Source organism: Apteryx mantelli, chromosome 3 (genome assembly GCF_036417845.1).
Source record: "Apteryx mantelli isolate bAptMan1 chromosome 3, bAptMan1.hap1, whole genome shotgun sequence".
NCBI lineage: Eukaryota > Metazoa > Chordata > Aves > Apterygiformes > Apterygidae > Apteryx > Apteryx mantelli.
The window spans coordinates 46,853,011-46,866,489 of NC_089980.1; the positions used below are offsets into that span (position 1 = coordinate 46,853,011).

Genomic DNA, 13,479 nt, shown 5'->3' on the forward strand with positions numbered 1-13,479 from the left:
GACTGAATATTATTTCCTCATTTAGCAGACCTGAATTAAGAAAAATGAAGTTCTCCTGGGATGGTCAGATGGACTTGAGATGGCAAAGAGGTCTGCTTGAGTAAGAGTACAGGAGGAACAAGCTGAGGAAGGTGGCCATGGTAGCTAGAAAGCAGAAGTAAAAGTTTTAACATGCTAATGAAACAGAAGACACAGCAAAACTTCTACAGCCTATCTTAACATGCTTTTGTTAGGCCTCTTGTCCTGCTATCCAGATTACTCAGAAGACAAGCCCTGAAGAGAAATCTCAGGGGGAGACAGGTGCTTGGATTTATATTTTGTCTTACCAGTTCCAGCTGAACTTTCCTTTAACAAAAACTGGGATCCATAACCACTTTCTCTTTGATATCAATTCTTGAGGATGAGATGGGTGAAGGAAAAGGATCTAAACACTCTAAAACAAATGCAAAGGAGACCTCTGTATCAGCAAAAGTTGCTTAAAGAGAGGTGACTTGTACAGGGGGAAGAGACAAAAGGTTACACCTCCTGAAAATTGTGACTGGCCTCTAAACAAGGTTGCGAAAAATGAAGTGGTGAATCCTAGTCCGAATATTCAAAGAAGATACGTATTGTAAGATTAAGGTCTTCAAAGGTAGGAAGACCTAAGAAAAGGTGACAGACAAACAAGAAAGAATCATGATGCATTTTGAACAGCAACAATGTAGAAAAGATCTGGTCCAGCCACATAACTGAGAAGAACTAAGTGGAAAAGTTCTGTACCCCTCCTATGAAGTGGGACATATGCAAAGGTGATCAGGGATTCAGAGCTCACCTCTACAGTTGCTATCAGAGTAAAATATCCAACCAGCCATGTCTGCGTACCCACTAAGTATGCAAACATAGCTGAAAAGAGAACTTAAGATTTTAGTATTCCCTGTTATGATTCAGATGGCTGCCATAAAATAAGAAAAGGATAGTGTTGTTCTAGCTGCCAGTAGGATCCCCTAGACACTAGTGTGTAACAAGAAATACAGAATACATACCGGTGGCTGGCAAGTATAATGCAGTGATAGCTTGCAGACACAAAGGATGATACAATAATAACAGGGTCCAGTGCCACAAAAACAGGATAAAACAGTTTAAAAGCAATTGTTTCCTGGACAAAGTAATCTAGAAGGATAACAAAATCTTAAATAAATGTAAATGACTTATGAAGAGACCTCATTTTTGCAAGAGTAGCTGTGACAGGATCTCTGTTTCAGTTCACAGAAATAACAATACCGTGTGACTTGACTGATACATACAAGTTTTCTGAAAAATAAAACTGAAAACTGTTAATGGGCATGACATAGATGCCAACTGAGAAATTCTTCAAGATAGCGAAGTTCTGTTAGAAACAAGAGTACAAATAATAAAAATCAAGCAATTTCTTCCTTTAAAATCAAAGCCAAATAATACAGTAATTGTGTAAGAAATTTAGACTATCTAACACAAATCACTACCATTCCTTAATGTTGTCTTTAGAACTGCTAAATAAAGCATACTCATTTTTTAAAGTATTTCAATATAAGATGAATGCAGGAGAGTGTTTCCTTGCTTTATAATACAGTCTTAAACCTGTTTTGGCAAACTTATTCTTTTTCCTACTTTATGTCATAAAAGGTAATTTTACTTAATTAAATATGATAATAAAATCTGGTGTTGTGCAGTTCTAAGCTGCATTCAACTTCTATTGAAATATAGCTTAACATAAACCTTGGACAACGATCAGCTACTACACAAATATCACTCATTTCCTTAAACTGCATAAAAATATAAATATTTAAGAATCTGAATAAACCTATAGTTAGCTCTGTTGACATCAAGATATGCAACTGAAGTATATTACCTGATATTAGCAGTAAAAATTACATTTTCTTTCAAATCAAGGCATGTTACAGTTATGCTGACAAGTGAGATTAAAATCTTTCAAAAAAATTCAAATAAAATATAATTTAAATAAATTCTAATCAAAATACTGAAAAACTTCTTTTTATTTGTTCAAGAAAATGCTTAGAATAGATTTTAATCTTCTGTTTTTAAAACTTTTTTTTAAATCTAGCAGCCAGCTCTCTCACTCAATAAACATCTAAAAGTTCCTCTGTTCTCTTCCTACAGTCATATTTCAACAACAATTTCTCTTTATATTGAAAAATTCAAAGAAATATCATTATTATTGGCAAAATCAGAGCACTAGATTCAACTTAAAATTCATCTATATTAACTAGTAATCCCTTACAGTAATGAGGTTATCCTCATTACTGACTCTTAATACTTTGTAGCAATATGTGGCTTCCGTATTAACCCAGACTATTTTATTGCTACTTCTTTTTACAAACATGTAGAAGTTCAAAGCATATAAATGTAAGTGCTTCAAAAATTAAACAGAAAGTCTGAGTTGACTGTAGCTGTATTTTGAAAATTTTATACTACTGCACATAAAAATAAATTGTGAAACAAGGTGATTTATTACTCATTAACTGGGGGAACTGGGGAACCAATACTTTTGTTAGTCAAATTTCACTTTTTTAGGATACTGCAGACCAAACGCTGGCATTGCTTTTCACATCAACCTTAGACTGAGTTATTTTAACCACATATAAAGAACCCCCCAAATCAGAGTTCTATTACTAATTCATTTAAGAAACTTTTTCAGAGGTTTTCTTCCAAACAGTAAAACCTATAATCCTACTCCTCCACGCCACTCTACCCAACTGAAGTTTTGCATTTGCAATGTGTCATCCAACTATTCGTAACTAAGCGATAGTGAACTGATCTGATCCAAAAAGTCTTCATTCCCTCATCCCTCAAAAACGAGTCTTTTGGATTCCAAATTCATTGTTACTATCCATCACGCAAAGAAATAACTTTATCTGTAAAAAGTCTTTTTTCACTTTTATCTAAAAAATGAAATAATTAATCATCACAACTTATATCCCTGTTTTGTTTAGATTAATTGAACAGTTCCCTCCTTTCCAAGAGGAGTGCTCTCTGTAATGCATTATGTCAATTATGCTTCATTTACATTTTTTTCTCCCTCCCCCTCACACCACAACTACCTCAAAACTTTTTTTTTTTTAAAAAAAAGCTAAGACTGAGATACAAGATACACTACTTTCCATGACTTAAGATTTTGATGGACAAACCTATACTAATTATTTCTGAACCTCTTCTAATCCAGAACATATCTGCGCTTCTGGTGTGAGGTTTTTAAATAAGTCAGTCAAGGAAACTTATTATTGGAATTTGGTGAATATATTCCTGGATGCTTCTCTCCTCCCAAAAGGAGTGACAGCTCTATTATCAGAAAGATAGTTATGCCAACATGTGCATGCTGGAAGAGCTAGTCAAAGGAAATAAAGGGTGGCCATACTGACCCAGCACTTCACCATGACTAATTCCAAAAACCCTCTAAAAATCTGGGGGAGGTAGGGTGTGGGAAATGGTTTTCTTCAATATTAAGTAATTTGGGGAAGGGGACACGTTTCCATTTTGCAAATGTTAATCTTGTGAGACAGTATTAAAAAGCTCTATTTTTTTCCAGCTAGAACCCAGGGTGACAAAAAGGACTGGCAACTACAGAAGCCAGAAGTTTAGGAGGAAGGAGCTCAGATGGTCAGATTAGTGTCCTCAAAGGACAAAAATCAAGTTTCATAAAGCAGTCTCTATCCAAACTACATTGGTTGGTATTAAGGAATGAAGGATGAAAATATAGTCACCAGTTCAATTCTCTATCAAATTTTCCATTATTTTTCTCAGTACAGATATCAAGATAATCAGGCTTTACTTATTAAGTTTTACACAATTCTTCTGAATATTGGCACAGCATTAACATCTTTCTAGTTCTAGAGAATTTTCTTGGTTTATCAGATTTTATTAAAAGAAAGACTCAGAACCGCTGAAAAAAGAACCGGCACGGGGGAAGGTCTATACTTAGAACACAGAAGCAGGGTGATAAAACTAGAACAGGGAGAAAGGATAGAAGAGCTTGCAAGGACTAAATTTACTAATTATTCTAATAAAAGGAACAGTCAGAAAGAAATACAGATAATACAAAAATATTTAGTGCAAAGCTACTGAAATAGGCAATCTGCTCTTTTGTATATAATCTTATGAAAAAATGTACAAGGACATGGGAGCAATAGTTATATAAGCCCACACTAATTATGGAATAAGTCAGTTCCTATTGTTATACTCTGTTCTTCACAGATAAAAACTAGATAAATACTGATCTAGAATTCTACACTTACAAAAAACTCTGAGATGGATCTGAAAACTTGAAGGAAATTCATTCACAACAGAAAAAGGGGATATATCTGAAGATAACAGATTCTGTACACTTCATATTGATCATCCTTTCACTTAACTTTCTAATGGAAGAAAATAAACTTATATTAACAAAATTATGATAACATTTCTTTGTAAGAGCTTTAATAAATTTTTATTCTATAAGCTCCTTTGAGAAGAGAGCACCTTTACGTACTACCAGAGACAGACATAAGATTTAGTTCTCCTAACAAAGTATCTGGAAAGTTAAGGCAAATATTTCGTGACAGGCTGAAGAAAGCTGAAACAACTTCTATTTTAATATTAATGCCAAAACATTATGCTGCTGTTTGCAGTATTACATTAGAAATCACTCTGAGACTAAATAAAATTAATGCACTCTAAACAGAAGTACAAGAACCTTAGGTATCAGACATTTCTTTAGTATTCACACTTTTTCTCCGCGCATCGCTGGAGGAGGTTTCAATTTCAAAGATGCATTCAAGAATTCTCTCACATCACACATGCCAGCTAATGCCAGATTTAAGGATCTTTGTTTTCCTAGCATATTGCATACAAAAAATCAGCCAAAACTAGACGCAGGAGAGAAGTCTGTCTGCTCCTGCTGTAGGTGACGTCATCAGCTAATTGTTAATTTTGAATCATAGGCATGCATTTATCCATCCCTAACCTTGATGATGTTCTTGATTGCTCTCCAGTTCCACTGCTACTAAGTCATTATTTTAGTAGCAGTAAATGACACAATTAATCATAATTTCTTGAAAAAGCCCATAATACCAACAAAAACAGTTTCATGAAGTCTAAAAATTATTATTCAATGAAACACTATCTCTTCACTTCAAACAAATTATTTTCAAATTTATTGTTAATATTTCTTCATAAGTTTAGGACGAAGTTGCAAAATTATGGAAAAAGAGAGAGAAAAAAAAAAGTCCTCTATCCCCAGTGCAGAGCCATTTCTCCATAAAATTCCACTTTCTTTGCCTTGCTCAATGGCTATGAAACAGAAGTCTCATGTGGGATTATTTTGAGACACTAGCTTCAAATAGCAACCTTCAATGTTTCTTCAAATCCCATCCATTTCCAACCTAAATTCATGAATCTTGACTGTCATGCTCAAAGCACTTTACTGAATTTCATTTCTCTTTCTGTTCTCTCTCTTCATACAGATACTTCTCTTCTCTAATATTCATCTTAAACCTTTCTTTTCTTACCATTCCCATATCTGTGTTCCTTTACTCCTTTCTTCATGCAATCCTATGACAGATGAATGATTACTACAGCACTAGCTGTCTTCCTTCAGAGACACAGCAGTATGTTAAAACCTAAATAACTAAATAAATCTTCACGAGGCATAGAGTAAGTAAAGCATCTATATGATTTTAATGCTGCCATATGTGGCTTTCCTTCTCATCTACTCTACTAAAAAAAAGTTCTTTACTGGTTTGGCTGAATTAAGGCAATCCAAAAACCTAGCAACCCACATAATGACTACAAGCTGCAACATAGAGTGACCCACAAACTTAAAATTAATGGAACAGTATAAGACCTCTATAATTGTTTCAACCTGCCTGTATACTCAGATTAAGTTATGCTGTTTTGCAGTTTTAGACATCAAAGAAGTTTAACACAGAAATATTGTCAAATATGGTCTTAAAAAAACAAACAAAACCCTTTAGAAATTCTGACTGCATCATAAGACTCCAGGAGCTAACAGCTCATCTACCCCAGCTTTGACCTCCTGTTAAACACCGATCCCAGTAATGAGCAGAAGTCTGCTTTCAAAGAGGTTTTACTGCAATTCAGAATTATCTAATAATTCATACATACTATGCCTGCTTATACAATTGGGGTCGTCGTGTGCAGGAGATGGGAATATTGTTTTTGTCACTTAGGTACCATGCACATATACAAGTACATTTTATTAATCAGTTACAATTAATACATAACAAATCAGCTGGCGTTATTTTTTAAAATATTTTCAAAGAAATAAAAAAAGATTCTTTCAGAGACAGGTTTACATTATCTATTTTATTTAAGATCATTTCTCACCTTTTAGTATGTGCCTTAGAAATAGAAAACACTTTCAAATAATGATTTTTCTAAAGTAAAAAAAGCTTAATTTTCTCTGTACTCTACGTTCCTTGATAGAAGGAATACTGAAGTTATCATCTGTGAAATGTATAAAGAATGAAGTGGATACCTTTCATTTCCCAAAGCAATATAGAGCAAAACACATTTTTTCACAGTATTTAAGACTGCACAAAAATGGAACATGACTTTATTCTTGGGAAACAAAAATAGATTTGGTCTATTTACCACTTTCCAATCCGGCAAGCTGAAACAAATTTGAACGCAAGTATCTATCACTAATTTAACATTTAAGTTTGACATTGTTTTACGAGTATTCATCTAAACTAGAAACTTAAGAAATTTTGCTCTGAGGTTGCTTCTTTGGCTTTATAATCTGTCTTTCTGGTTATAGTCCTTATTAGCATTCTATCCTTGATGCCTTAAACGTGCTGAGCTCCTGTGGCAGCAGTGCCAGTACAGTGAGTAGTTTAAATCTCTAATCTCCTGTGCAATCCCAACTAGCCTGATCAGCTCTCCACTGATATGAAATCATCATAATTCCTAGGAAGGTTAATGAGAATATATTAAAAAATAAAGAGGGAATCCTGAGACCAGGACACCATCTTCTGGTTCAAAATTCAGGGAAAAGAAAGAAAAAGGAAAAAAGAACCAAACAAACATCAACTCTGAATGAAAGGACATTCATAGCATTCACTGAATAAAGATAAAAGTAATTTTTTTAATAATAAGCTATCACATGCATTGCACAACTATTAATAAATTTAATCAACAAATTTAGAAAAAGTATTTTCAAATTTTAATAGACAAGATTACTGCATTACATGAAGTCTTTTTCACATCTCTTTGCAAAAGTTTTATATTTTTTAAAATATATTTTTAACTCGCCACTCTCCACACTAAGAGATGGTATCTGGTATCTGAAGCAGTCAGCATATTAAATGCGTGCCCAAGGGTACTCAACAGGGAAGTGTACCGATTCCTTGTATAACCCCTGGTGTTTTCTGCTTTCTGAATTGTTTGAACATTTATCACTTCTTTACAATTTCACGAGAGGTCTCAAGTATGACAGATTAGTACAGTGTGGAGAACTCCATACTGAATAAACCCACTAGTCATACCCCTGCAAAGAATATTTTCAGCTTTGTTTAAAATATTTTCACAACGATGGTACTTTTTGCATGTTTGCATATTAATTGGGCATATCGTTGAATCTGTTTTTGTGAAGTACACTGTATTCTGCAACAGTGGTGCAGAATTCTGGAACAAAAACAACCCCAAATTGTCTCATTTTTCTGAAGTGTAGTAAATTATATCTACTTGGAAAATAGACTGAAGTAAAATGGAAGCGAGCATTTGAAACATGTATTTACGTACAGTTCCATATAAGCCACCCTCTTTGAGCTTCTCACAATGGTTTTCCACACACACAAAAAATACTTTTTATTCTTTAACTAAATAAGATTTCCTCTGACTTATCTTGTCATTTCCATCATGTAATTCCTTACCAAAGGCTTTCAAAAGTTTCTCAAAATGATTTGCTTTTGTCAACTGAATTGTATATACTGCAAGTTTGCTTAATCTAGAGGCTCAAACACCACAAAGTAATCCGCTAAGACTCAAATTCACGCATATGTGCTGAGAAGAGTTTTCTGTTTGAAAACAGATGGATTTAATATTTCTATGAAACGGATTTACTTTTAACCTACTTGATACAACTTCTATTCTGTATTATTATTGCCTCAGAGGTATGCATTATTAACATGCATTTATAGCACTGAGATTTTAGCATCACGAATTATAGAAAACAAGGAGAAAAAAAAAAAAAGCTCGGCCATCAAGACAAAACACAAACCTTGTGGGAAGGGTACAGCAGCCATCAGCCGTCAGTCTGACTTGGGTTTCATAGCTATCCAGTGGACAAACAACTTGCTGAACAGGAGGGCATTCCACCGTGCTGCAATCCACGCTGAACACTAAAGGAGGGAGAGAAAGTTTGCTTTATTCATGCTTTAGGAGTTTTGTGCAAATGAATTCATCATAAGCAACCAGGTACACATCAGTCAGAAAAAGGATTTAATGAGTGCATTTTCTGTAGTAACAATACAAAATACTTTCACTCCCTTTAACATTAGCTTTTCAAAATTGTAGAGTGAGGAAACAACTGAACTAATATTAGTTAATGAAAAAATATAAAGTTATACAGGCAACCTTAAACAATCATTATACTAGTGAATCAGATTAGTTAGATACTGAGAAACAAAAAATGCTAATATCCAAGATTGTTGCAATACCAGCTGAAGCACTTTTACCAAAAATGCATTTTCCCCCCATTTTAAAACAATTGACAATTTAATAATATTCTTTCCTTTTTCCCCGATTGAAAAAAAAAAAAAAACAAAAAACCAAACTGCTTAAAGAGTAAAATACCTGGCATACAAGAAAAAAAAATATAGAAGATGCACTTCGTATTAATGCTTGCACATGTCAACTACATCATTAAGGATTATTCCAGAAAGCTGTGTTGTTTAGGTATTTATATATGGCAAAATGGAAATGCAGATTAATGTGTCTATCTGTATTAACAAGCTGAAGAATTCATTAGAACTCTTTTTAGGAAGCATCGAATGCTTAGAAAAGGCTGAATATTCACTTAATCCTATGATTCATACTTGGGAAAGTCATAAAACAGCTTTATCTTATTTCATCCTAAATCTCCCATGTTAAAACAAACACTGCTAGTTCAGACAATACCTGTCTGCTATTTCTCATCATAATCATACTAACCAAGTATAGAATTAAAACTACTTCCCTTTTTAAAGAAATAAGCTATCAACAGACTGAGTAGGCAGGATGAACTGAATGTTGTTAGACAGAAAATTATGAAGTAGAATATCATTAATTACTGATAAAACTTAATTTTACATCAATACTGACACCATTACTCTTACTGTCTTTTAATACAGTGATTAAGTAGCTTGCCAATGCTAAGTCACGATTTCTTGCAAGAGCTAATTAATTTCAGAAGCCCCATTTTCTCTGTTTCTAGGCTCACCCTTTCCAGGTTTGATTCTCAGAGGTGCACAGCAATAATTCAACTGACCATAATGAGACAGCAGTCTCAGAAAGTATACACCTAGAAAGTATAGTTCAGTGAGCATTTGAATGAAAGCACAAGTTCCATGAAACAAAAGTTTTTAGCTCATCAAGATTAGAACCAGTAGTTTTGTCCTCAAGACCATTAACTTTCAAAGTATTTACAAATGTGAGTATCCTCTGCGATATTCAGAATCTGCCTTTTCACAGTTATTTGGGAGACAGAGACATCTCTTAAGCCATAAGAGCAACCTGACAAGTTCAAGAAAGGATTCATTGATAAATGCACAAATGAATTAAACTCCATTTGGTGGAACAATTCAGCAAGATCACTAGATTTAAAGGAAAAGATACCAATTACTAATCTAGACTTAACTACAATTATCAAGTCAACTTTTATCCCTCTTTGTAAGCACACAAAGATACCTATTTGGTTTTAAGACAGAAATACTTAATTTTAGAATATATCACTAAAAAACTACATTTTTTTATTCTAAGTGATTACCAAATAAAATGTTTGAAACAGCTTTTCTGAGAAGTGTACATCTAGTTTCACCAAGTACTGAGAACCAGCGTCATCCAACATGAGCTACTCAGTATTGCTAAATAGTTTAAAATCCTTCCAATGGCTATAGTGTCCTAGTACATGTCTCACTAACACTGAAAAGCAGCCCAAACTTTTCTTTCTTCATTAATAAAGGTACATATCTAAGAAAAATAAAATCTAAAAAAAAAAAAGAAATTTAACAAAGTCCTTAATCCTTTGTAGAGGCATATAATTAAGTGGCTGTAGTCACTCAATGGTTCCCCTATGTGGTTTGACCTACCCATCTACAGCAACTACATTTATCATACCAAAAGAACATAAAGGAATGCCCTGCCGGGTCAAAGTACTGGTCCATCTAACTAGTAGTTTATCTCCAACAGTGGCAATAAGAGATGCTAGTTAGGGAGAGCATGCGAGTTTTGCCACTGTCTGTGATTCATTCCTTCATATTCTACCAGTCTCTGAAATCACTCGACTTGGGGTGTTATAAAGTATATACCTACTCAATCTTTAGAATCCATTTATGCACCTGTTGTGCATGAACTTGTCTATTTTTTTTTTTTTGAAACTTCTGAAAATGGTTGCCCTACAACCTCCTGTGGCAGCAAGTTCCCACAGTTCACCACCTGCTGCATAAATAAGTATTTGATTTGTTTTGAATTGACCTCTTACTAGCACCAGAGTGCCCTCTAGTTTTGGTAAGGATTATTTGGATCTGATGAGCAAAGGATCTGCACGCAGCTTATCTACCACCTTCAGAATTTTATAAGCTACATTCGAGCCCCACCTTAGCATTCCCTCCAAAGTGGGAGATCTTTATTATTAGATTAGAAGAAGGAAACAAATGTTCCTGCTTATTTCAAACTTCAGTTGGTTTCTCAAACTTGAATAAGTACTGAGCCAAACTTCCAGAGAAGCTGAAAACATTGTAAGGTTGCAGAACATCCTGTAATTGTATTCTTCATTACTTCAACAAATAAATTACAACTTCCCCCAGATTAATTGTACTAGCACTCAAAAAAAAAAAAAAAAAAGAAAAAAGAGACAGACAGCAGACATTTGCCACTGAAACTAGTTCTGTTTTCATGCATTAATTTGACTCAAATAATTACATAAAATATACATTTCATGAAAGGGTTTATTTTTAATTAGCCAATAAAAAAGTTTTATGTAAAAGTAGTAACTTATAAAAATATGTTATTTTTGTCCATTCTGGAAACATTAAGCTTCACATATATGGTTTGAATAATACATCACTTCAAGAACTCATAAATAAGTTGCAATTTCCTATCATTGAACATGTACTTCACCAGTGTTTTTTTTTAAGAACGTTCATGGATTTTCTTGTGCACTGAATTTGTATACAGTAGCACCTGTGAGTTACTCATTTTTCTATCTGTGAAATTATAGCAGAAATCATACAATGGTTGCAGACCATGACTAAGCTGCAGTAATTTGTTACCTCCTTTCTGGACTATAAAACCTAAGCTCCCCTCTTCATGAAATTGTTAATACTCAGGTGAAAATAACTTTATAGTAGAATATGTTATCACAAGTACATTAAGTTTCACCTTCATGTACTACACTGTCTTTTCAAAGAACAGCATGCACAGCTCAGGGACAGTATCGAAATAGCTACCTATGCATCTAAAGATCTGACATCAAGGCAGCATTTGCATCCCTGATGCAACAGAGTGGCTCAGCACAGGAAAGACTAAGTCACAGCTTTCCGAGTGTCTAGTACTAGAGCATAAGGTTAGCTTCTACAGCAACTACAAATCATCACTTAAGACCCTTTGCTTTGAGTTCAGATGTACTTCAACTGGTTCCTCATAAATAACAAAATGCCACATGAAAACATTCTCAAACATTAATTCCACTTTCTCCTTTGGGAGAAGGTGACAGGAAGAAAGCATGAAAGCCAGTGCCTCCTCTTCCCCCAAAAAAGAATGACATGGCATCCAAGCATCTTTCAGTAGTGATTTCTTTCCCCTGACAACCCATCTTTTTTACGTTTCTTCACATTTTAGAACATATTAAACACAACCACAAAAGATGATGTTCCAAGACTTTCAGTGCAGCTGTGTCAGTTTGAATCACTTCATTAACTTCTCTGTCATAGATATTTCCCTGTATGGTCCCTCCTCTTTGGCTTATTTTTGCTGATTAAGGAGTTTTGGTCATCTTGTCCATCACCATCTTTGTCAACTTTCGGGCAATTTCTCCAGCTCTGTCAGAAGCGTGTTTGATTTTTCCCAACTTATTTCCTTGAGTCCTTTCCCAATCTCTTCTCCTAAGCCCTCTCAACATTAGCTACTAAAAAAGTATCCAATAAAACTATACAGGTATTATTTCTGTATGTAGCAAAGAATAATAAAATTATACATGAAATTATTATATAAATTCTGCTTCTCTCAAGTATGTACTTGATTTTTCTGACCCTTGTCCTTAGTGCAAGACTTTAAAAATTCCAGATCTGATTTTCAATCCTGAAGTGGTACCAGGGTGGAGCATCAGTCATTTTCCCATGCATCACTCCACACCACCTACAAAATTTCACTACTGATCTCAAACTTTTCATCAGGCCCTGACTGCACAGAAGGCTAAATGCCCAAAACAATACACAAAACAGTAACATTTTCCTTAAAACTGTAAGTGTTTAAACCAAGATTAGGTACCAGAAAAACACCATCACTTTAGTAAGAAAAACCTTCAGGTCATGAAGGGATGTGGGAGAAGGTGAGTGAATCAAAATTCTGTCAAAAAGACTGTTTGAGAGAAGAAGGACAAATCAGTAATCTTCTCAATAGAGATTCTGCCTAATATGACAGACATTTCCCCAAACTTTTCAAAAGATACCACAGACATTTCCCAAAAATTTTCAAAAGATACCAGAACTGAAGAGATGTCACTCCTCAAGTCAGCAATAAAGGTGCTAGAAACACACTGGATCACTGCCATTGAAGTAAACTATTTACCTTTCTTTATTTGGAAGTGGCAGGCATAGCCTCTATCCAGCTTCAGCAATGTATATTTTGGATTAGATTTTAACTTCATCTTTAAATAAACTAACTTGCTTAAAAACAAAAATCATTGTTCATAATGTTTTAGCATTCTTAACAACTGAGGCACATATATTGCCACAAATCTTGTTTCAGGTTGTTTTTATTTTTATTATTATATATGTTATGCAGCTCCATTTATGACTGCTCATTCAGAGTGTATTTAATAAGAATTCTTATTTTTGAGAACACTTTTTAAGAACTGATAATTTCCAGCTTAAAACCCTGTGTGAATTCAGTGCTCATGAAAGGCCGTATTTACAGCCCGCAGAAGCAAAGTAGGTTGCTTAGGACACCAGACTGGTGTTATCTCAGTTCTGAGCTGAGGAACAGCACCAAAACAAAAGGGACATAACATACTTTTTCTTCCATAGGTGC

At 34.3% G+C, this 13,479-nt stretch overlaps 1 protein-coding gene across 1 annotated transcript in view; it reads right to left on the bottom strand.

Moving 5' to 3' along the window:
* The window catches only part of CRIM1 (cysteine rich transmembrane BMP regulator 1), a 218,404-nt gene that overhangs the window by 106,775 nt on the left and 98,150 nt on the right, over nt 1–13,479 (bottom strand). Inside the window, exon 4 of the mRNA XM_067293293.1 lies at nt 8,252–8,372. Coding sequence (XP_067149394.1) covers nt 8,252–8,372 — 121 coding nt within the window. The remainder of the gene's footprint in view (nt 1–8,251; nt 8,373–13,479) is intronic.